Source organism: Balaenoptera physalus (assembly GCF_965194825.1).
Source record: "Balaenoptera physalus genome assembly, chromosome: 8".
NCBI lineage: Eukaryota > Metazoa > Chordata > Mammalia > Artiodactyla > Balaenopteridae > Balaenoptera > Balaenoptera physalus.
In genome coordinates this window covers 52,971,193-52,992,929 of record NC_138887.1, presented here as the reverse complement: position 1 = coordinate 52,992,929, position 21,737 = coordinate 52,971,193, and the positions used below count along the sequence as shown (strand labels likewise).

General features: G+C 36.2%; 1 protein-coding gene, 1 long non-coding RNA gene and 1 pseudogene across 8 annotated transcripts in view; 1 reads left to right on the top strand and 2 right to left on the bottom strand.

The window, feature by feature from the left end:
* Window positions 1-21,737, bottom strand: part of LOC309665945 — a 340,836-nt gene that overhangs the window by 139,528 nt on the left and 179,571 nt on the right. The gene's annotated exons all lie outside the window — the stretch shown is intronic.
* The window catches only part of SNX13 (sorting nexin 13), a 154,038-nt gene that overhangs the window by 72,033 nt on the left and 60,268 nt on the right, over window positions 1-21,737 (bottom strand). For 5 of the 6 annotated variants that reach the window (XM_082472674.1, XM_082472672.1, XM_082472673.1 and 2 more), the window contains 3 exons: window positions 4,618-4,739; window positions 4,425-4,526; window positions 2,955-3,043 (listed from right to left, as the gene is read on the bottom strand). In XM_082472674.1, coding sequence (XP_082328800.1) covers window positions 2,955-3,043; window positions 4,425-4,526; window positions 4,618-4,739 — 313 coding nt within the window. The remainder of the gene's footprint in view (window positions 1-2,954; window positions 3,044-4,424; window positions 4,527-4,617; window positions 4,740-21,737) is intronic. The other variant, XM_082472677.1, reaches the window with a different exon arrangement.
* Window positions 11,845-21,732, top strand: LOC309665895 (phosphoglycerate mutase 1 pseudogene; annotated as a pseudogene). Its single transcript has one exon. The product of its transcript is annotated as a phosphoglycerate mutase 1 pseudogene (transcript).

Below are 21,737 nucleotides of genomic sequence, written 5' to 3'. Positions count from 1 at the left end.
ATTCTTTCAAGGTTAGCTTTAACTCTAACTTCTTAAAAATTGTATTTATTTATATAATCCCTTCCTTCAAATTATGTATCTGACCACAGAAGCTCACATTTTAAAATGTACTTTGTAAGGAGAAAATTCACAAACAAAAAAGTATTTTTTGAAAGTTTCTTTTCAAAGTGAGAGAAAAAAACATGTGGACAAAATTTTTGAATAATTCTAGTGCTTCTTATTAGTTAATGCAAACAGTCAATATGTCTCAGAAAACTATGCTGATCTCCTAATTTGCCTCATGAAAGGGTTTGGTTAGTCAAGATGTAATCATATGACTCAACAATTCCTCTACAGGTTCTAGTGAGAGCTCTAAATATTCCAAAATATGTATCAATTTCCAGATAATTTTCATATACTTTAAGACAAGCACCAGCTGCCAAATATGAAGGCTCAAAAGATAGAGTCATTGAGGCCATGAATCGCTAAATCAATAAAACACGGTAATGGAAGAAAGGAGAAGCAATTAAACAGCAATTATGTCAGTCAAATACTGTGATCTGTACAATCCATACAAAGGATCCATATAAAGGAAAGAACTAAGAACTCTCTAAACTGTTATTTAATCTGAACAAAATGTCTTTTGGGAAAACCTAGATTTAATTATCAACAAAAGAAAACTGATAAAGAACTACCAAGTTAAAAGAAAAACAAACTGACTGCAGTGCTCTGACAATTAATACTCAACTCAATTAGACTCAAGCAAAGATAAATATTGGTCTAAGAGAACAATCTATGGCAAAACATATTTGCTCTTTAAACTGTCCTACTTATTTTAAACTATAACCCCATGTAACAAGACTCAGCTTCATTCCTGTCTCCTAAAAGTCAATTTAATCTTTAAGGAGCAGCAGTAGCATGTCCACCACAGCCAGCAAGAAGGACAAACAGGTTTCCTTTTGCATTAAACCCAATTCTCTGATTGGGTATCTGCTATGTGGCAGGTACTGTGATAACCACTAAGTACATAATCATGATAAATACAAGATATGGCCCCTGTCTTTATAGGACTTAGGATTCTACTGGGGGAAAGAGGCATCAAGCAAGTAAATGCAACAACCAAATTATCATTTTAAAATATGGTAAATGTTATGAAGGAAAACAGTACTTACCTACGCTAACAGGGAATTATGAGCGGGCTTTTAGATTGGAGGCCTTTCTGAGGAAGTGAGATATGTGGGACAAATACAATTTAGCCAAGAGAAGGAGAATCATTCTAAGCAGATGAAAAAGAGTACGAGACAGCCCTATGGTGGGGAGAAATGGCACTTCTGGAGAAGCCAATGTAGTTGGAACATAGTGACGGCATGGCATGAAGGCCAGAGAGGTAAACAAAGCCACATCGTGCACAGTCTTATTGTAAGCCTTTTAAAAGGACTTGAGATTTAAAACATTTGCTGGATAGTTATTACTGGGATGAAGAAAAGACTTATAAAAGGTAGACAGGATTTGGAGGCAAGAATAAGATTTCCATCTTGGGCATTTAAAGTTTAAAAGGGCTGTGAATTAATCAAATAGTGATTTTAGTGGGCAGCTGGTCAGAGTGGCCTAGAGCTCAGAAGGGAAGTCTGGACTAAAGACATAAATTTTTATTAGCATTTGGCTGGTGTTTAAAGCCATAGGAATGGATGAGCAAGAAGAGGGCTCAGAACTGAACAACTTGGATATTTAAAAGTTAAGAAGAGGAATTAAAGCATATAAAGGTGACTAAAAAAGAGACCAATGGAGGAGAAAAAGAGAAGACAGTAATGACGTGGAACCCAAGAAAAGACAGAGTTTCAAGAAGGAAAACATGGCCAGCCATGTGAAATGCTGCTGAGATACTGCCTAACAGTGGCTATCTGGAGTACCAGGCAGACAAAGACTCTGCTGCCAAATAATCAGCATGAATGAGTATGATGACTGATCAGCAGTATCTTCCTTCAGTGGTAGATGTGAATCTAGTGACAGACATGCCAGATATTTACCTCCCTTGATAATGACTAGCCCAAATAATTGGTCTTCACTATATATAATGTATCAGACTCTTCCCATCAAAATCAAGCATTTTCTTCTCACTTCACTTCCCTACCTGAGAAGTGCACTGAACTCAAGTTAGAGAGCTATTAGGAAATTGATACTGCTTAAATAACAAACAGGCATTAAATAACAACAAACACCTTAGGAACTGGTGTATCTGTTCTGCAGAATGGTAGACTAAAGAGATCATAAGCTTTCATCTTTAGAAAAATTAGAAACTTCAACTTTACCCATTCAGTCAGGGTAAGGGCTAATGTTAGCATTAGCTAGCATTTCTCAATCATAACCAGTAGCCAAAGCCAAAATGTTATTCCTTTACACGTGTACAAAGAATTTTACTCCAAAGGTTTATACCCAGGGAATAAATGAGTCTGAGACTACTGTTCTCATCTGACTTAACATTGACTTTCCAATGACAAGAAGTAGAATCTTAGCTACCCAGGTTTTTTTGAAAGTTTCTATCCAGAAGTGTTACTTTAGTCAGCCTAATTTAAGTAAATTTATAGGTGAAGCTATATTAAAGAAAATTTAAAACATATCTTTGTTACAACCAAAAATCCAAGTATCTAACTCTAACTCAGGCAGTTTTCAAGGTGTTGTCCAGGAACCTCTGGGGCGTAGGGGGGAGACAAGCATACAGTGATATTTTCAAAAAGGAACATGATGGTGTGATGATACCATTAATGGAATGTGGGCTTGTGTATTTCTGTGTTCCAAAATTTCTTAGTTTTAATTTACAATACAATAAATAGTGATAGATAAAGCCCACATAAACAGAAGCTCTTTGGGGTCCTCGATAATTTTTAAGAGCATAACAGGGTCCTGGGACAAAAATTTTAATAATTACTACTCTAAGTTTCTTTACAGCCATGTATTTTGTATGAGCTTAGGCTTACCCTGACAAAGTATCGCATGATCTTGTTCTGGAAATCTCCAGGAGGTAGCAATAAATATAATAAGACCTCACACAAATCCCTTAGGAATCCTAGAAATAAAAGAAGTAGCTATAACAACATTAGAAAATACGAAGTCTCCACCTACTCTTGATATAAAACACAAATAGAGGTAGAAATAAGCAGTTTCCTGATTATACCAGCTTATTACCTTAGTAATCAGTATTCACTAAAAATCCCTTTATTGTTCTCCAAATAGCAACTATTCATTAATCAAACTAATACATATTTTTTATTCTGCCCAATCCTATCCCACATTTTGAATTGTTGAGAAACTTCAATTACAAAAGTGTTTTCCCCAAAAAGTTGTAGTTGTACCATGTATTCTATACTTCTACCACACATCTTTGCATACTTAAAAGTTATTTGCACATTTAAAAATACACTTGTAATTATTTTTTCAGGAAAGAACTTCCACTATCTTGGCAGGTAATAACAAGAAGAGTATGCGCTTCTATTGGGTTGGCCAAAATGTTCGTTTGGGTTTTTCTGTAACATTATGGAAAAACCCGAGCGAACATTTTGGCCAACCCAATAGTTTACTGATTGAGGAGGGCTTGATTTACATAAAAGGACTGTACATTATTATATCTATTTCTTACATTTAGTTATTAATTTCATATTAGTGCTAATGAAGTAGCAGTTAAGAATTGAATTGCACAATAAATATAAAAAGGAAAGAAGGAAAAAGGGAAAAAGCAGAAAGGAAGGCAAAGAAATAAAAAAGCTGAGCACATTTTTTAAAAATCTAAGAAAACAATTTCCACAACTAGAAATGCATTTCTGAATTGTTCATATGCTGACACTTCCCGGGAATATAATTATTGGGTCAGAACGAACTTTTTGGCCAACGCAAAAAACAGCTAGTCAAAAAAATGTGCCAAGTAGCACAGTCTCCTAGTCGTTGTAAAACTAGGAAAAGACAACATCCTCAGCTAAAGCTCATCGGGTCTAACCTCTCAAAAAGAAAAGTGCATTCAACTCTCTAAATTTCATTTGAAATATTATAATCATTCCCTTAGGAAATATTTAGGGTAACAGGTGTACTCTTGAAATAGAAATAATAAATTCAAGGGGAAGATAAATTACTATAGATCAAAAAAAGTAAATTTATAATTATAAAATGTTTCAGTTTGCTGTATTTTAAAAGATGACGAAAGAGGTACTCTTTAATTGCCATCTTTAAATTTTAAAGATGACCTTAAAAAAAGAAAAAAGAATCTGGAAACTACTTTTAAGAGTTAAAAAATACAATAAAGTGAATAGCAACAGTGTCTTTACTATGCTGCCTGTCCTGTAAGAATAATTTCACTCTTAGATTTTACGCTTATATTTGTTCACTGATTCTGCTAACTTGTCTCCAACCAATGTGAACAGTTACTGTTCTCAAAAAAGTTAAACTGAAAAGAAAACCTTCTTCATCTTTGGGAGATGTGCACACTAGGTCACGGCAAACGTCCTTCTCCATTTCAACTTCAACTTCAAAGAAGGTATCTACAAGGTCTTCTGCTGTACCTAGACAAAGAAGGAACAATTCAAGACATACAGAATAATAAAGAAAAACAGGTTTAAAAATCCTAATTTTCAAAGGGGATCAAGATATTACCTTTTACTTGATCATCTTTCTCTGTTATCTTCTGTTGAGCCTTTCTGAATACTCGTAGGTGTGTGCCAAAATCATCTACAATGCGTGTAGTAAAATAAGGTTGCCAGTCTATTTCTTTTGACCTTACAAAAAACACATGACATAAAAGCATTACATAAATGCTTTTTTTAATCAAAAAATAAGTTTATTTAATGACTACTGAAAGACAACATGATTATCAAAGAGACTGAATTTATTTATACTGAGATTTTACTCATTTAACCACTATTACATCTTAGCATTCCCTTTCAAAAGACCCAGTTTATCAAATCTACTTAAACCCTCGAACAATATTCTTTGAAGTATTTTATGTGCCAAAGCTTAAAGGTACTAACTAAATGCTTAAAATAAATAAGAGAAAAGACAACAGGTATATTATGCAATTTCTCATCCCAGACATAACAATATATTAGGAATTCATAATGTTTTTGCTTGCTTTTAAAAGAGCAGTTGAGATATTTCTTGGTTCTTTCTGAACCCTTTCTGAATTCTCCACATTCTTCCTTTTAGTTATACGGTCCAAGTTTTGAACCAAATACCTTTGGTATGAGCCTGACTGGTTTCTGTTTGCATATACAAACACTTAAAAACTTAACTATTTGAAATAACTACAGTCACATGGAAATGGTGTAAAGAGTAATGTAAAATACTTACCCATGAAAAAGGTGATTACTAAGTTTATTAAGTTACCTAGTACTCTTATCTCAAAAGCAACAGACCTCAACAAACATCGCTAATTTAGTAAACCAGTGAAACAGATAACAAATACAACAGATAAAACCAGATTATACATCTCCTTGGATTAAGTGATATTTTTAAACAAACATGTTATTCAATGCTGTTTTCCTTAAGTTAGCACTAAAATTAATTCACCCCTTTAGGAACATACCAAATAAATAGAAGATAAAGAGGCTACTCATGAAGATGATAGACAATGGGGGAGCAAAAAAAAGTTACAATAATTCATTATGCTAATTCACCATACATGTATAATAAAGAAGCTAGTGAATAAGTTGACTTGATTACTGTCTTTTGAGAAAAAACTTTTAAATGTGGTAATGGCATTGAGGAATATAACAGATGGCTATTTTCAAACAAAAACATAAATTATTAACACTCATGATTTTTAATGCACAATTATGATTTTGTTATACACATGGAAAGAAAGCATAAATTATAAGTACATGAGTACAAACAATTTAACAAAAATAAATGTAACCTGAGCTCTGGGATCTGAGGAGGGGTTACCATTACTTAGTATGTAAGAGCCATGTATATAAGCATACACTAAACTTGGTAACAATACTCAGTCTCAACATAAAATCTAAAATAAACACTTAAACCTAGAGGTCTCTAGAGTCTCTTTTTGTCCTTATTTTAAAAAGAAAAGCACAATCTGTGTAAGCATCTTTCAAAACTCTTTACATGAATATTTGTACAAAATCATCCAAACCTGAAAATTTTATAAGAACAAAATTTACTTGGTATAGGCCATTAGCTCATTTAATCCATAAAAGGTTCATTCTAACAAATTTAGAAGAAAGCAGAATACATAATCTTTCAAATTACATATGTTCTGTTTCATGGTACAGTGCTATTTATAGAATTTACTGAAATTTTCAAACAAAACAAAATTTATTAATTTTAGAAGGCATTTTAAAACCTATCTCAATTCATTATGGAGGATGTAATGACATTTAAAATGACCAAAAGTTAACAAGTAATGCAAACACATAAAAATTATTTTAAGTATTACATACAGATTTCTACTTTCAATATACAAATACATTGAGGGTGGGGAAAACAGGGAACACAGTATTTCATATTCTCTATCCAAGGTCATCATTTTCCCTCTGCTTGACTCATTTACCCTGAATACATGCAAATCTATTGTAAATCTCAACTCAAAGGAACTGTTCTAGGTTAGGAAGATAAGAACAACAGTAGTACATGGCTTCCCATTTATATAATTAGGAAAATATCTACTAATAATTTCTAGTAGTATTTGTCTTAAAATTTGAAAATATTTTGGTGACAGTGAAGTACTTTCTAAAATTATGGTATATGATTAATATGTAATAAATGGAATATAAATATAAATTTAAAAATCATTCAATTTATGTAATAGCCACACTTCCTTCTATTGATCCACAGGTAGTTTTCTATTAAAGCTCTTAATATTATTTATTCTTAAATTATGCCTACAGTCAAAGCTCTTTTTTCACTATGTTTAAAATATTCCCCCACATGACTGTTAGTAAAAACACCTGAACTATTACACAATGAATCCTATTATCTACACTTTCATTTTATTATTACTTAGAGGCTTTCATTTCTTGAATTTAAAAATGAGAGCATACTTCCTATATGACCAAGAGAATAAGGGATATATTCAACCCCACCCTAAGAATATACAATTTATATTAGGCCCTTGAAGCTTATATATCTTGATAGAATGCTTGTAAGAATTACGATGGTTAACTAGGAATGCAAATAAGCAATGAAGTCTTAATTAAAGAACAAAAGGAAAAGTCAAACTACCAAGTGTAGCTCTCTGAATATATTTGGCATGCCTTATCTTCATCTCTAACACCATCATCTTATTCCTGGCCTTTTAATTGATCTCCCACATCCACTCTAGTCTACCCTCCATTCTATATTCCATACAGCAGCCAGAGTGATCTTTTTAAAAATACAAATACGATGATACAAAACAAGAGCTGTAAAAACCCTTTAATGACTCTCCGATCATGCACAGCTGGGACCCTGCTTACTTCCTCATCATCTGTCCCACTGTCCTTCCTTTTCTGTTCTGTGTTTACCTCAGTGCCTCTGGACGGACTATTCCTTCTGCCAAGTCTGCTCACCCTGTACACTCTCCATAAATTTACCTTCTCTCCCCCACATTCCTTTGACAATTCTCACTTATACTTTAGAGTTCATCTAAAATGTCAATTCCACACGGCACTCTTCGTTGACCCTCACCCTTTGCCTTATTCCTTCGGACTAGGTCTGGATCTCTGGTTACATATTCTCATAGCAGCACATTTTTCACTTATAGCACTTACAACCTGCAGTTAAATAATTCAACTGCTGAGATAAAAATCTCAGGAAGTCAGGGATTTTGTCTGTTTTATTCCACTATGTTTTATTCACTAGTGGTGTTCCCCAATGGCTAAGTAATATGTTAAACACTGGAGGCACTTGATACATACTGATTTACTGATTTCTCTTTCAGGGTCAGAGCACTGTTAATAGGTGCTTGGAGAATGGCCACATGAACCACATACAGCAACTGCTTCTTTACTCCTTAAACTTCTGAAATAGGACATATATTGAGAAGCTCTTTTTGCGTCTCTAAACCCCAAAGCTACTTAATGCTAATGCCAAAAAAAGGCAATGAATGTCCCAAATCTGTGGGCTGAGACTGAGATTACATAAATTGCTTCACTGGGGCCATCTATTCTAAGCAGCATACAGCTCATCATCAGTAACACAAAAAACACATCAAAATCAACTAAATACTTCTGTAAAGAGAACTGGACTGAATACATGTCCTTGATTCAAGTAAAAGATACACCATGTCATTAGTTGTGAAATTCAGCAAGTCACGGCACCTCCCATGGTTTTTCTCTAGGGACACTTACAGCTTTAAGAATCTATGATTAACTACATACCCATCCCAACCCACACACACATACACACAACACACACACACACACACACACAGGAACACAGTACATGGAAAAGTGGTAATCGGTAAGTAAATCGAAATATTTGATCAAAAGAAAGAATCACGAATGTATTTCATTTTAACTTAAATCATATAAATCTTTCAGTGTAAGACTAAGATAAGACCTTTTGATTAATGTTTTGCTAAGTGTTATTAATGTGGCCTTGGTCTTGAATAAACCATTCTCACATTGAGGAAGTTATGGTTTCCAGTTTCTTTTAAATGGCATAACAACTAACGACATCTGTGAACAAATCCAAATGCAGAGTAAGAGTCTTTCAAGGCTTTTCACCAACATTTTATAGTTGTCTTTTACACACCTAATTCTACTGTGATCTATTTAGCAACTAGCTGAGTAAATTCCAAAGCAAGTGACCTCGTTTTCATAGGAACTACCCTGTCATACTCATATTCTTCAATCTATGTAGAAGTAAATTAAATTATATGATTATAATAAAAAGTATAAGCAGGGTACACAGGTTCAGAAACAAATACAACTTCCTTTTTTAACACACTCAGTTGTCCTCCTCCTCTAAAGCATCCATGCTCAGCTCATACCACAAGACAATTATATCAGACTTTCTGTGCCCAGGAATTGATACCTAACTTCTGATAAGTTTAAAAGTCAAAAGGTAGGGACAGAAGTGGACAAAAGTACTAGAATGTAGTCTATTAGCTTAGCTTTAATGCTAAGGGCATGAGTCAGTATGTCTTACAAAGGGAATGGAGAATAACTGGCTAACAAAAGAGAATTTCTATTACAGTAGTACAGAATTGGTACCCTTCCAAAAATAGCTTACAATTTTTTTTGACGATACCCACACACAGAAATAAGTAGAAGTTAGTTAAGTGCTATGTCGTAAGTCAAAAAAGATTAATTAAAGAGGCCACATTATAAAAATATTTTGATGAATGACTAGTATTTAAATGGGGTAAAGAAGGATATAGGAACAGGCAAAAGAGGGAAATGAGTAAGGCCTATGCAAGAGTCATCATGTAGACCTGCCTAACTAAAGAAGTGGGTGACCATTTGGCAGTAGAGGCAATCTTCACACACTGGGCAGAATACTGCCCAGGAAAAGGTCCTTTATGTCAAAATGATAAAAGTAAAAACTGATTTTCCCACAGAAACAATCCTATAATGAATGTTACGTTCCTGATGCTATATTATTTTTTGACAGAAATGACTACTAAGACCTTATTTTAAAACAATGAGAATGACACAGTAGGGACCTCCCTGGCGGTCCAGTGGTTAAGACTATGCACTTCCAATGCAGGGGGCATGGGTTCGATCCCTGGATGGGTAACTAAAGATCCCACGTGCCGTGTGGCGCAGCCAATAAATAAACTAATTAATTAATTAAATTTAATAAAAAAGAATGACACAGTATACTGTATACTGCATAGTATGTATGTACGTACATGTATGTATGTGTGTATATATATATATATATATATATACACACACACACATGCATATATAAAGACTTTTTAAATGTGTATTAATCAATAAGGGTGATATAATAACCAACTGCATAAAATTAGAATAATATGTATTAATCTCCTATATGAGGTCTTTTATTTACCTTCTAATTACAAAATTCAGACATTTAAAAAAAATCATTAGTATAGTAAAATTCCTATACTAATGATTCCTAGTTTTTCTGGGTAGATTTTGACAAGCATCTCTGAAGACATTTTGAGAAGTTTTATTCCACAAGAGGATTTTTAGATCACTGACTCAGACATCTTTTGCTGAAAATGGGTGTCCTATCTGTGAAAGAAAAAATTCCTTCCTTGAGTCACGGAATCAGACAGTAACTTCCCCCTCAGACTTCACTATTATAAAGGATATACTCTTTAAAATACATAAACCTTTACATGTTTCCACCCTTCAAGAGTCCTTGAGGGAGTACGTTGTTAGCGTCAAAAGCTTCAGCCTAAAATTGAATTTGAGCAATATTTTAAAAGCACAGAATTGTAAACTTGCTCCTAAATGCATTAAAAAATTACCCCTTCTTCCAGTCTCAATTTGCTCATATTATAAATACTTCACGTTACCATAACCACCTCCCTAGAGCACCTTTGTTTCCCTTTTAAAATCTACTTTAAGGATGAAGTTACAAGGATTGAGTATAAAATAATGAAACTGAACTTACATTAAATTTACTATTACTCTCTACCATAATCCTTAAAAATATATGGAGAATTACTCTTTCATGCGAACTAAATTAGCAACCACACGAGGTAACAAGTTTCATTACTTCATGGTTACTAATCTGTCTGCTCCCTTCCCTTGGCTGCACTGTTGTATGCTGAAGTGGGAGAGCCAAATGTGCACATCTCTCTCCTAACTCCACATTCAGTGACTTCATACTGACAGCTTAAAATCAACCATGGTGGGACTATTTACACTTCACAAAACTGAAAGTAGTCGACTTATAAAACTACAAATTTATTGTTTTCAGTATTCAATATAGAATAGTACTAGTTTGGATAATCAAATAAAAATTTTTAAAGTTTCATTGATACAGGACTTTTAACTGCAGAGAAAAGATTAGTCTAGTAAATATCTTTCACGTTTGAAGTCTTGTATCCTTTCTGACCATGCAGAAATACAATAAAAGGTTTAAATAAAGTTTATCATCACCCTACTCTAAGATCGCCTATCAGTAAAACAACAGACTAGAGGAGTACTTTAATCCCAAACTAAATTAAATCTAATTAGCAACCCCACACACTATAAAAAATAACTCCCCAAATGGTATTCAAAATGTGGGGTGTGAGAAAACCATAGGTCAAAAAGAGTCATGTACCAAAATGTTCATTGCAGCTCTATTTACAATAGCCAGGACATGGAAGCAACCTAAATGTCCATCGACAGATGAATGGATAAAGAAGATGTGGCACATATATACAATGGAATATTACTCAGCCATAAAAAGAAATGAAATGGAGGTATTTGTAGTGAGGTGGATGGAGTTAGAGTCTGTCATACAGAGTGAAGTAAGTCAGAAAGAGAAAAACAAATACAGTATGCTAACACATATATACGGAATCTAAGGGAAAAAAAAAAAAAAAAAAAAGGCCATGAAGAACCTAGTGGCAAGATGGGAATAAAGACACAGACCTACTAGAGAATGGACTTGAGGATATGGGGAGGGGGTGGGGTGAGATGTGACAGGGTAAGAGAGTGTCATGGACATATATACACTACCAAATGTAAAATAGATAACTAGTGGGAAGCAGCCGCATAGCACAGGGAGATCAGCTCGGTGCTTTGTGACCACCTAGAGGGGTGGGATGGGGAGGGTGGGAGGGAGGGAGACGCAAGAGGGAAGAGAAATGGGAACATATTGTATATGTATAACTGATTCACTTTGTTATAAAGCAGAAGCTGACACACCATTGTAAGGCAATTATACTTCAATAAAGATGTTAAAAAAAAAAAAATGTGGGGTGTGATAGAGAATGTGAGTGAGTGTTTTGAAGAGGAAGTATGAGTGAAAACAAACAAATCAAGATTAGTACCAACCATACTAGGGAATCTCAGTCTTTTAGAACTGAAAGAGATCCGAAATAATTACCACAAACCCCTATAATTACAGAGCCAAAACTTAAATTACTTATTCTAGATTATATAGTTATTGAGATCAAGGCTTTGTTTAAAACAAAAACAAAAACAAAAAACAAACAACAACAAAAAAAACCAGGGTTCCTAACTTTCAATTTGGTGTTTTCTCTGCTATACTTTAACAACACAAAACCTTCTGACTCATAAACGTTATAAACAAATTGGTAGAAATGGAGAAAAATTTAGGCATGCAGTTTTATATAACCATAGTAAAGGAAATGGTATTTAGTGAACTACAACTCCACCTAAGAAATCCATCCAGTTCTACATCCTGTGCCCCAATGCTTCAAAGAGGTCAAGGATGCAGAACTTTTAAAGAACTTGGATCTTCAGATATAAAGAAAAACTTAGATAGAGGAACACACATGAAGCACACTCACCTATTTTAGGGGTTGAGTATAAAGAACACAGAGCTGGAAGCCTTAATCAAGCTACAGGAAAAGAAAAAAAATAACCTGGGGCTAACTGTGAATCTTCTTAAGTATAATGTTAAGTATTAAAAATTAAATTCATGCTATTAAGTATTTTAATAAATAAGGTTTTCAGTAAAATTTACCTGATAAATGAAAAATTCCTAGACCCAACAGTGAAATATATTAAATTTTGTGGGAAAAAATTACCAAGGAAGTCATAAATGGAAACTCGATTATCAATAATTTATTGAGTATTCACTACCTTATCATGTACAAAACACTATATTTAAGCATTAGTTTCAAGATAACTTCCCAAGGAAATAAAGATTCAGTGGCTACCTATACAAAACACGTCATCTACAGTTGAAAAACGGTTTCTTTTATTTATGTGTTCACAAGAATATAAAAAGCAGAGAAACAGGAAAATGAATTTAGTTGCAAAAAGTTATCCTAGATATTTTTATTGCTGAGCACCAAATGTGTCTGTCTTGGGCTATAAGAATAATACATGCCCGTTTTGTAAAATGTAATTTCCTTCTTTAGATTTTCTGTATCAGCTATCAATTAGCCTTAAAACCACAATCCAAAGATCACTGTTAATATTTTAGTGTTTTTTCTTTTAGTCTCTTTGCTGTGCTTACATACTTACAATTTTTTACACAGCTAAAATCATATAGTGTACACTACTTTGTGTGCTTTTTATTCTAATGTATTTCCTACTTCGTTAATACTACCTCTTAATATTTTAATGTATGCAAATCTATGTATTCCAGGGATCAGCAAACTCTTTCTCTAAAAGAGCCAATTAGCAACTATTTTAGGCTTTGCAGGCCACATCATCTCAGTCAACTCTGCCACTGTAGCACAAAAGCAGCCATGGACAAAATGCAAACAAATGAGCACGACTGTCCAATAACACTGTACTTACAAAACCAGGCAGCAGTACAGTACACTCAATAATAAAATGACAAATAACCTAATTTTAAAATAGGGAAAGGATCTGACAGACATTCTCTCTATACAAATGACTAATTTGCACATGAAAAGATGCTCGACATCGTTAGCTATCAAGGAAATGCAAATCAAAACCATCATGAAATACCGCTTCACACCCACTAGGATGGCTATAATCAAAAAGACAGACAATAACAAGTACAGTCAAGGATGTGGAGAAATTGGAACCCTCATACATTGTTGGTGGTAATGTGTAGCCACTCTTTACAAGTTTGCAGTTCCTCAAAAGGTTAAACAGAGTTACCATACGACCAGAAACTCTACTCCTAGGTGTACATCTAAAAGAAATGAGAACATTAAGTCCACACAAAAACATGTACATGAGTGCTCACAGTAGCATTCTTTATAAAATCCAAAAGACAGACGCAACCCTACTGTTTGCCAACTGATGAATGGATAAACAAAATGTGGTGCATCCGTACAATGGAAAATTATTCAGCAATAAGAAGCAATAAGTAATAATATATGCTACAACAAGGATGAACCTTGAAAACATTACACTAAGTGAAAGAAGCCAGTCACTAAAGACCACATTTTTTTTTTTTAATTTATTTATTTATTTTTGGCTGTGTTGGGTCTTCGTTTCTGTGCGAGGGCTTTCTCTAGCTGCGGCAAGCGGGGGCCACTCTTCATCGCATTGCACGGGCCTCTCACTGTCGCGGCCTCTCTTGTTGCGGAGCACAGGCTCCAGACACGCAGGCTCAGTAGTTGTGGCTCACGGGCCCAGATGCTCCGCGGCATGTGGGATCTTCCCAGACCAGGGCTCGAACCCGTGTCCCCTGCATTGGCAGGCAGACTCTCAACCACTGCGCCACCAGGGAAGCCCAAGACCACATATCGTATTATTTCATTCCTGTAAAATGTCCAAATGCATAGAGAGAAAAAGTATATAATTGACTGCCTAGAGCTAGAAGCTTTGTGGGGGATATGGGGAGAGACTGATAGCGGATATCAGGTCCCCTTGCAGGGTCACTAAAATGTTCTTAGGGCTTCCTTGGTGGCGCAGTGGTTGAGAATCCACCTGCCAATGCAGGGGACACGGGTTCAATCCCTGGTCCGGGAAGATCCCACATGGCACGGAGCAACTAAGCCCATGAGCCGCAACTACTGAGCCTGTGCTCTAGAGCCCACAAGCCAGAACTACTGAGTCCACATGCTGCAACTACTGAAGCCCGCCACGCCTAGAGCCCATGCTCCGCAGCAAGAGAAGCCACCGCAGTGAGAAGCCTGCACACTGCAAGGAAGAGTAGCCCCGGCTCGCCGCAACTAGAGAAAGCCTGCACGCAGCAACGAAGACCCAACACAGCCAAAAATTAATTAATTAATTAATTAAATTTATTTTTTTAAAAAAGTTCTTAAATTGACTGTGATGAAGGCTGCACAACTCTGTGAATATACTGAAAGCCAATGACTTTAAGTGGGTGAACTGTACAGTATATGAACTATAAAAATATACCGTTAACCACCCCTGGTCTATTCTATAGATATAAAAACTTTAACTTTTTCTCCCCTTCTAAATATTTAGATGGTTCCTAATTCTTTTTGCATCTTGCTGATTAACATCTCTTTTGAGCTAAGTTTTCAAATGGAAAAGAATATAAAATGACAAGAGTATAAAACTTCACTGTTGCAAATGTCCATTACTGTCCATTATTGTACTTGCCTTTTGGACAAGTCTAGGAACATACGATTTATATTTCTATGGCAAAAGGGAGTGAGAAAAATGGAAACCTTTCAAAACAAACTAAAATCAAGCAGGACCCTTGGGACCTTCCCTAGACAGATCCCACCACCACCACCATCATGTCTTCCACCTGCCTCTTGTCTGTGGAAAAACTTCAGGCAAAGAATAAATTTAATCAAAGAAATGAGAAAATACAGAAACAAAGGAAAATAGTCAAACGGGACAAAATAATAATAGTTCAGTCCTTAAACAAAGTCAAGGACCTTTAGTTCCTCCTCAAGGGCTACAGATAATATTGAGCCGTATCCTTTGAGCTGTTTTACAGATATTAAAACCTCCACCAGGTGGAAAAAGTTAACTACATGATGACCAGACTGTAGCCATGACATAAGCTGCTCCATCTTACACAATTCTAAGAACTGACCTCAAGGAAATGGGAACAAACTGACCCTGGAACTGAAGATTCACTGTACTTAAAGCAATCAAGATGATGCCAATCAGACCACCTCATGACCAATTTCAAGACGACTATCAGAGCTTACTATGCTGCTCTGCACAAAGACCCCTCCCCTCTGCCTATACACCCCTGAAACTCCCTTTTAAAAGCTCTTGTCCCCTGATCAGCAATGGGGAGTTGGCTTCTGGACATGAGTCCACCTTCTCCCCAGGTTGCCAGCCTCCTGAATAAAACAACCTTTCCTTTCCAACCAAAATTTGTCTCTCAAGCTGCGAGCAGTGGGACCTGAGTTCAGTAGCAAAACCCCCTGTCATTCCAGGAACAGTGATCCCATCAGCATCAGAACCACTGAATCTCAGAACCTACATATCCGTAAGTCCTTCCACCATGGCAAAACCCTTCAGGAAGGAACACAGTAGCATTAGAATATATCTCCTTTCCACTAACCCTAGGGTTCAGAGGAACAGATGTGTAGAGTTAGTAACCACATTTCACTTTTGAGAACAACAAGGTTCCTTGGTCACTTGGACCTCCTCACACACTGACCTTATCCCCCTTCTGAGAACTGTGCTCAGATTATTCCTTTTGCCTAACATGTCCTTTATCCCTCTCTCTCCATCTCAATACACCCATTCTTGAAGTCCAGTTTTGGCCTCAATCCACATGAGGTCTTGATCAGTGACTATGGTCCATTCTATCTCTAGATGAAATCCTCTAAATGCCACACAAATCACAACTTTATTTCTCTCCATTTCATGTGCTTTAATTTTGTCTCCCTTTCCCTTCCCCCTCAAAAAAAAAAAAAATAGAGCTAAGAAGGTCAAAAATCTGTGTATATATCATAGGAATGTAACAAATAACAAAAACAACAATAATAACAAAGAAGTTAACATTCACTGAACACATACTATGTGCCAGATCCTATGATGTTTTATATGCACTTTTCCCCCATATAATCATTACAACAATCCTATGAGAAAACTACCCCATTTTACTGATGCAGAGATTTAGGCACAGAAAGTCAAATAAGTTGCTCAAACTCATTTATTGGTTGACAAATACTTTATGAAATATTTCATGCACATCATCTCGTTTGCCCCTCACAACTCACAGTTTGCTACAAGTTCAGCATCACTGTTGTACAGAGTTGTTAAGAAATTTTCTTTTAAGTACACTGTAACTTAATGGTTCAGGTAGAATTATAATACAAATCTCCCAGGGCCTTCTATCCTATATCATGCTATCTTATTTGAAGAGAGAATAAAAATACATGGGTTATCACAGATTCATCTGCTAAAGCTCCAGTCTAATTTATGCCCAGGTTCCACAGAGAACTCGAGTGCTATGGGAAGGTTTCCTTCCCTAAACTGTTACTAGAATAACAGGTACTAATGTTAGTATGAGGTGTTATCATTACAAAGTACTCTCTCACATGCGATGTCATTTAATCCTAACAACAACCTGATAAGCAGACATAGGCTATCACTAGACTCAAAGAATTTATGTTTTTCACCCATTCAAGGCCATAGAGCTTAATAAATAATAGAGCTAAAGCTCAAAACCAGAACTTCACACTCTAAGTAGATCCTTTTCTTCCTGTTATATCTCAAAATGAGTATTTTGTTTTATGTTGATATTCTGTAATTGTTTCCCCAAGCTGATGAATAAATATGAACACTAGAATTTGGTGGTTCTAAATCTTTTCTGGGTTCACAGGCCCTTTTTGAAAATAAAATCTATGGAATCACTCAATAGGAAAAAAAACACAGACAATTCTGCATACATCTTCAGGGCTTCATGGGCTGTTGGTTAAGAACCCTATGCAAGATTGTAATTTGAAGGAGAGAAGTGATAACTTATGCTTCACAGCGCACAGCAGACAAGAATAAGAATTTTTAAAGTATTTGAGTGATTATAACCAGACTTAATTTTCTTGATACTCACATTGGAAATAGTCAAGGAGCCTCTGTGAAGACATACATTTTAGTAGTAACAGAAAAAGCCAATGAAGGACAAAAATAAATTCATTCACAGAAAAGGCACAAACAATAACTGAGCTTTACTGTATGCTACAGGTTTTACAACATATCGTTTTTTAGCCTGAACGCAGCCTCAAAAGTAGCTTATTATCAGCTTTTTACAAATAAGGAAACTAAAGCTCAAGAGAGGCTGATTAATTTGCCCAAAAACGTAAGACCAATGAACAAGCAAAGATATAAATTCATATCAGTCTAGTATGGAAGAAACCTGGCTCTTCCTATAATCACCCAAATATTTAGCTTGAAAGCACAGAATATTAGAGAAGGGGGAAAAAAAAAAACTTATGACAGGAAGTTTAAAGAAAAGGTGGTTATAAGATCAAAAACAGGGAAAGCATTGCAATGATAGGAAAGAAAGGTGGGAGAAACTAAGATGAATAATGTAGATCATAATATATCTGGTAGGGAGTGGAGGAAAGAATACTAACTATTAAGAACAATCTGATTCTAATTCTCGCTCTGCCCCCAACTCAACAGATAATCCTAGACTAATCACTTAATCTTTCTGGAATTTAGCTTCCTTGTCTGTGAAATTATGGATGTTGGACGGCATAAAAACTTAAACTTCTAAATTCCTTCACAACTTTGAAAACATTTTCACAAGGATTATTTTCATTACATTCCACTGAGCAGGAATTTTGCTTTATTCACTGCTGTATCCGCAGCACCTGGCTGGTACAAAGTAGACACAAAATATTAGTTGAATGAATAGATGAATTTGATTATGACAATAACCCTGTGAGGAATGCAGTACCGGGCAGGTATTTATTAGGCTTATTTCACATGTGAGAAAAACCAAGATCCAAAAAATTTTTAATACTTGCTCACAGTACCACAGCTAAATGGTAGAGCAGGATACAAACTCAAGTCTTCCAATTACTAGTTCAAAGTTCTTTCTAGGTCTAAAATTTTTTATATTTTCATATACTCTTAAGCAGTCAGACACAAGAATAATGAACTCTTCTTATTCCCACTCTTCCAAAGGGGGAAAAAAATCATTAGGATGGTGTTACCATAAAAAGCAATGAATGACCGATTCAGAAGAATGATCTTAAAAAATACCTAACACACAATAATGTTACATATATGAAATAAGGAGATAAAATCCAATTTCTGACTTCTTTGATTATACTTTATTATATTTTCTGTGTTCCACAGTAAGTCTACACTCCTAATTATGGCTGGCTACTTTACAATGTTTGCTGTTAATCATAAGGGAGAAGGAGCTCAAATCTAAGTAAGGTTAAAATTCAAACCATGAAACTTACTGCAGGCCTCCTCAGTGACCTCAGGCTGAGGAACTCACCTCACACTCTAAAGCTTAAGATCAACTGAATTATAGAAGAAAAAGTCTGGATAGGGCAGCATGAGCTAGAAATATCTATGTGAACAGAGATGGAAACAAAGTAACAGCCCTAGGGCAAAACTCTATTCTCCAAGACTCTCAAAAGTACAAAAGTATATTTCAAGAACCTAAGTAGGGAAGAAGAGGGGTTGGCTGGAGAATAACACCTTCAGATTTGAGAGTGTACTCGTGGCACAGCAATGCAGCCTCCTGCCTTGAGGCCACAGGCTCACAGGAAAATCACTCTGTGTACTGGGTAGCAAACTCTTTTATTTAAGAAAAAAAAAAAAAAAAGATTGCAAATTCGCCCAAAGATAGAATCCTTTCTTTCAAAAATAAATAATTTCCGCATATGAAATGCCCCCCCCCCAAAATCAAGCAGTTTAAATACAAGGATATAGACCAAAATATTTCGTCATATGGGAGGCAGTATGTAAGGGGTGTTTGTAAAGTGAGAATTTTTGTATATCTCAGAAAAGTTTCTTAAAGGAAACTCATTAAAATACACTTCTCTTCTGAAAGTAAACAAATAAACTGAATAAGTATTCTCCACTGACTTATGCTCCTTTGGTTTCTTCTTCCTCTAAGAGGACTCCGTTAGGTATGTGCCAAAAGTGAGCAGTTATGCTGAACTACTTTCAGAGCACTTGAATAAAACAGAGTAGCTGGGGTGACTTTGGAATCTCAGTGAACCCCAGTCTATGCTGCACCCGGAACCGCCGCCATGGCCACCTACAAGGTGGTGCTGATCCCACGCAGGAAAAGCACATAGAACCTGTAGAACGGCTTCAGTGGCTGGAGCAAAGCCAACAGGAGCCCAGGAGGCGTGAGGAGGTGAAGCACCACATGCAGGTGCTACAGGATGCTGGCTATGAGTTTGACATCTGCTTCACCACGGTGCAGGAGAAAGCAATTTGGATCTTCTGGACAGCACTGGATGCCAATGACCAAGTGTGGCCGCCAATAGTGAGGACTTGACTTCAGTAAAGCAGAAACTGCTGCCAAGCATGACGAAACCCAGGTAAAGATCTGGACACGCTATTATGTCCTGCCACCTCCTATGAAGCTCAACCATCCCTTCTACAGCAACATCAATAAAGACTGAGGTATGCAGACCTCACTGAAGATCAGCTACCCTCCTGTGAGAGTCTGAAGGACACTATTGCCAGAGCTCTGCCCTTCTGGAATGAAAAAATAGTTCCCCAGATGGAGGAGGGGAAGGGGGTACTGAATACAGCCCACGGCAATAGCCTTCAGGGCACTGTCAACCCTCTGAAGAGGCTACTGTGGAGCTGCACCTGCCCACTGGTAGTCCCACTGTCTATGAACTGGACAAGAACTTGAAGCCCATCAAGCCCATGGAGTTCCTGGGAAATGAAGAGCCCATGTGTGAAGTCATGGAGGCTGTGGCTGCCCAGGGCAAGGCCAAGAAGAGAAGGCAAGCGAGCAGGCTACTTTCCCAAGGACACCCCCCTCCTATCCCATTCCTCTGCACCTCTTCCCTGCACATGTCTGTGGGCACCTTAAGTTGTAGCTCCAGATGGGGATCAGTGGCTCCCAATTTTCTTTTAGCCATTTTGTCTCTTGCTCCCACTCCCTTCATACAACCTAGTCAGAACAGCACCTATGGGGCAAGGGGTCCTCAGTCCAAGTCAAGGGAAGACTTATTCAAGAGGGTGGAGAGGAAGTAACTCTGGGACTTTTTGCTAGTGCTTTGTTTATTACTAAGGCCCTGCTTGAGTAGAAGATAGGCAAGAACCATGCTAAGATGTGACCAATGAGGAGGAACAAGAGAGCTTATTTGTGTTCCCAAAAGCTAATCCTGTACTATTCTGTAGTCAGGTGACTGTCTGGGAGGCTCTAGTCATTCCAGTAGAAGATGAATGTAACCTGCATGGTGATTCAAACAAACATTTCCTCCATTACACCAGAGGAACTCGCTCCAGAAGATTAGGATCAATCCTGAATGTTTAAGTGTTGCATTTACTTTTACAAAAAATATATATATAAAATACATATATGTTGTGTCTATATTCGTACATATTATATATATTTCATATATTATTTATATATTAATATTAAAAATACCAACAACAACAAAAACCTTCTGGGGATTTTAGTGGTGGTTGACAGAAAACAAACCACTCCTTACACCAATATGAGATAAGCTCCCTGACTCCTAAGGTATAGGACTTCACCCTGTTGTATGTTTCAGAACCCCTCCCCTGCCTTACTGTTTTACGGCCATAAAATACCCCTAGATCATGTCCAAGCATGTCTTTCACTGTGTCAGATTTCTGAATCATGTTCCAGTTGTTTGGCACTGCCACTTGGCCCAGTACTCATTTTGAGCATAACTGTACTAAATCATATTACCAGAACAGTGTAATAAAGGAGTGATATGCAACTAAAAACAAAATAAAACAGAACAAGAGTATCTGGATAAGAGGGGAAAAAAGTATTATCAGTTAAGTGGCATGAAAGACTTTGAACAGTCACATGATTGGACAACTGGACCCTGAGGAAGAAACGGACATACAGACTAAGAGAACAGGGATTAGTCAAGATAAACATTCTGTAAATGTAAAGGAGTAAAGGTTTTTATGGCTCTAGTTCTATAATCTAGGAGTTATCCCACAATAATAATCTACTGTTCTACTTACCTTGTAATAATCAATTTTCTCCTTCCATTTAAAAGTTATTTTCCCTATTGATACAAACAAGATTTAAATTTTTCTGCATAAATACAATGCAGTGACCTT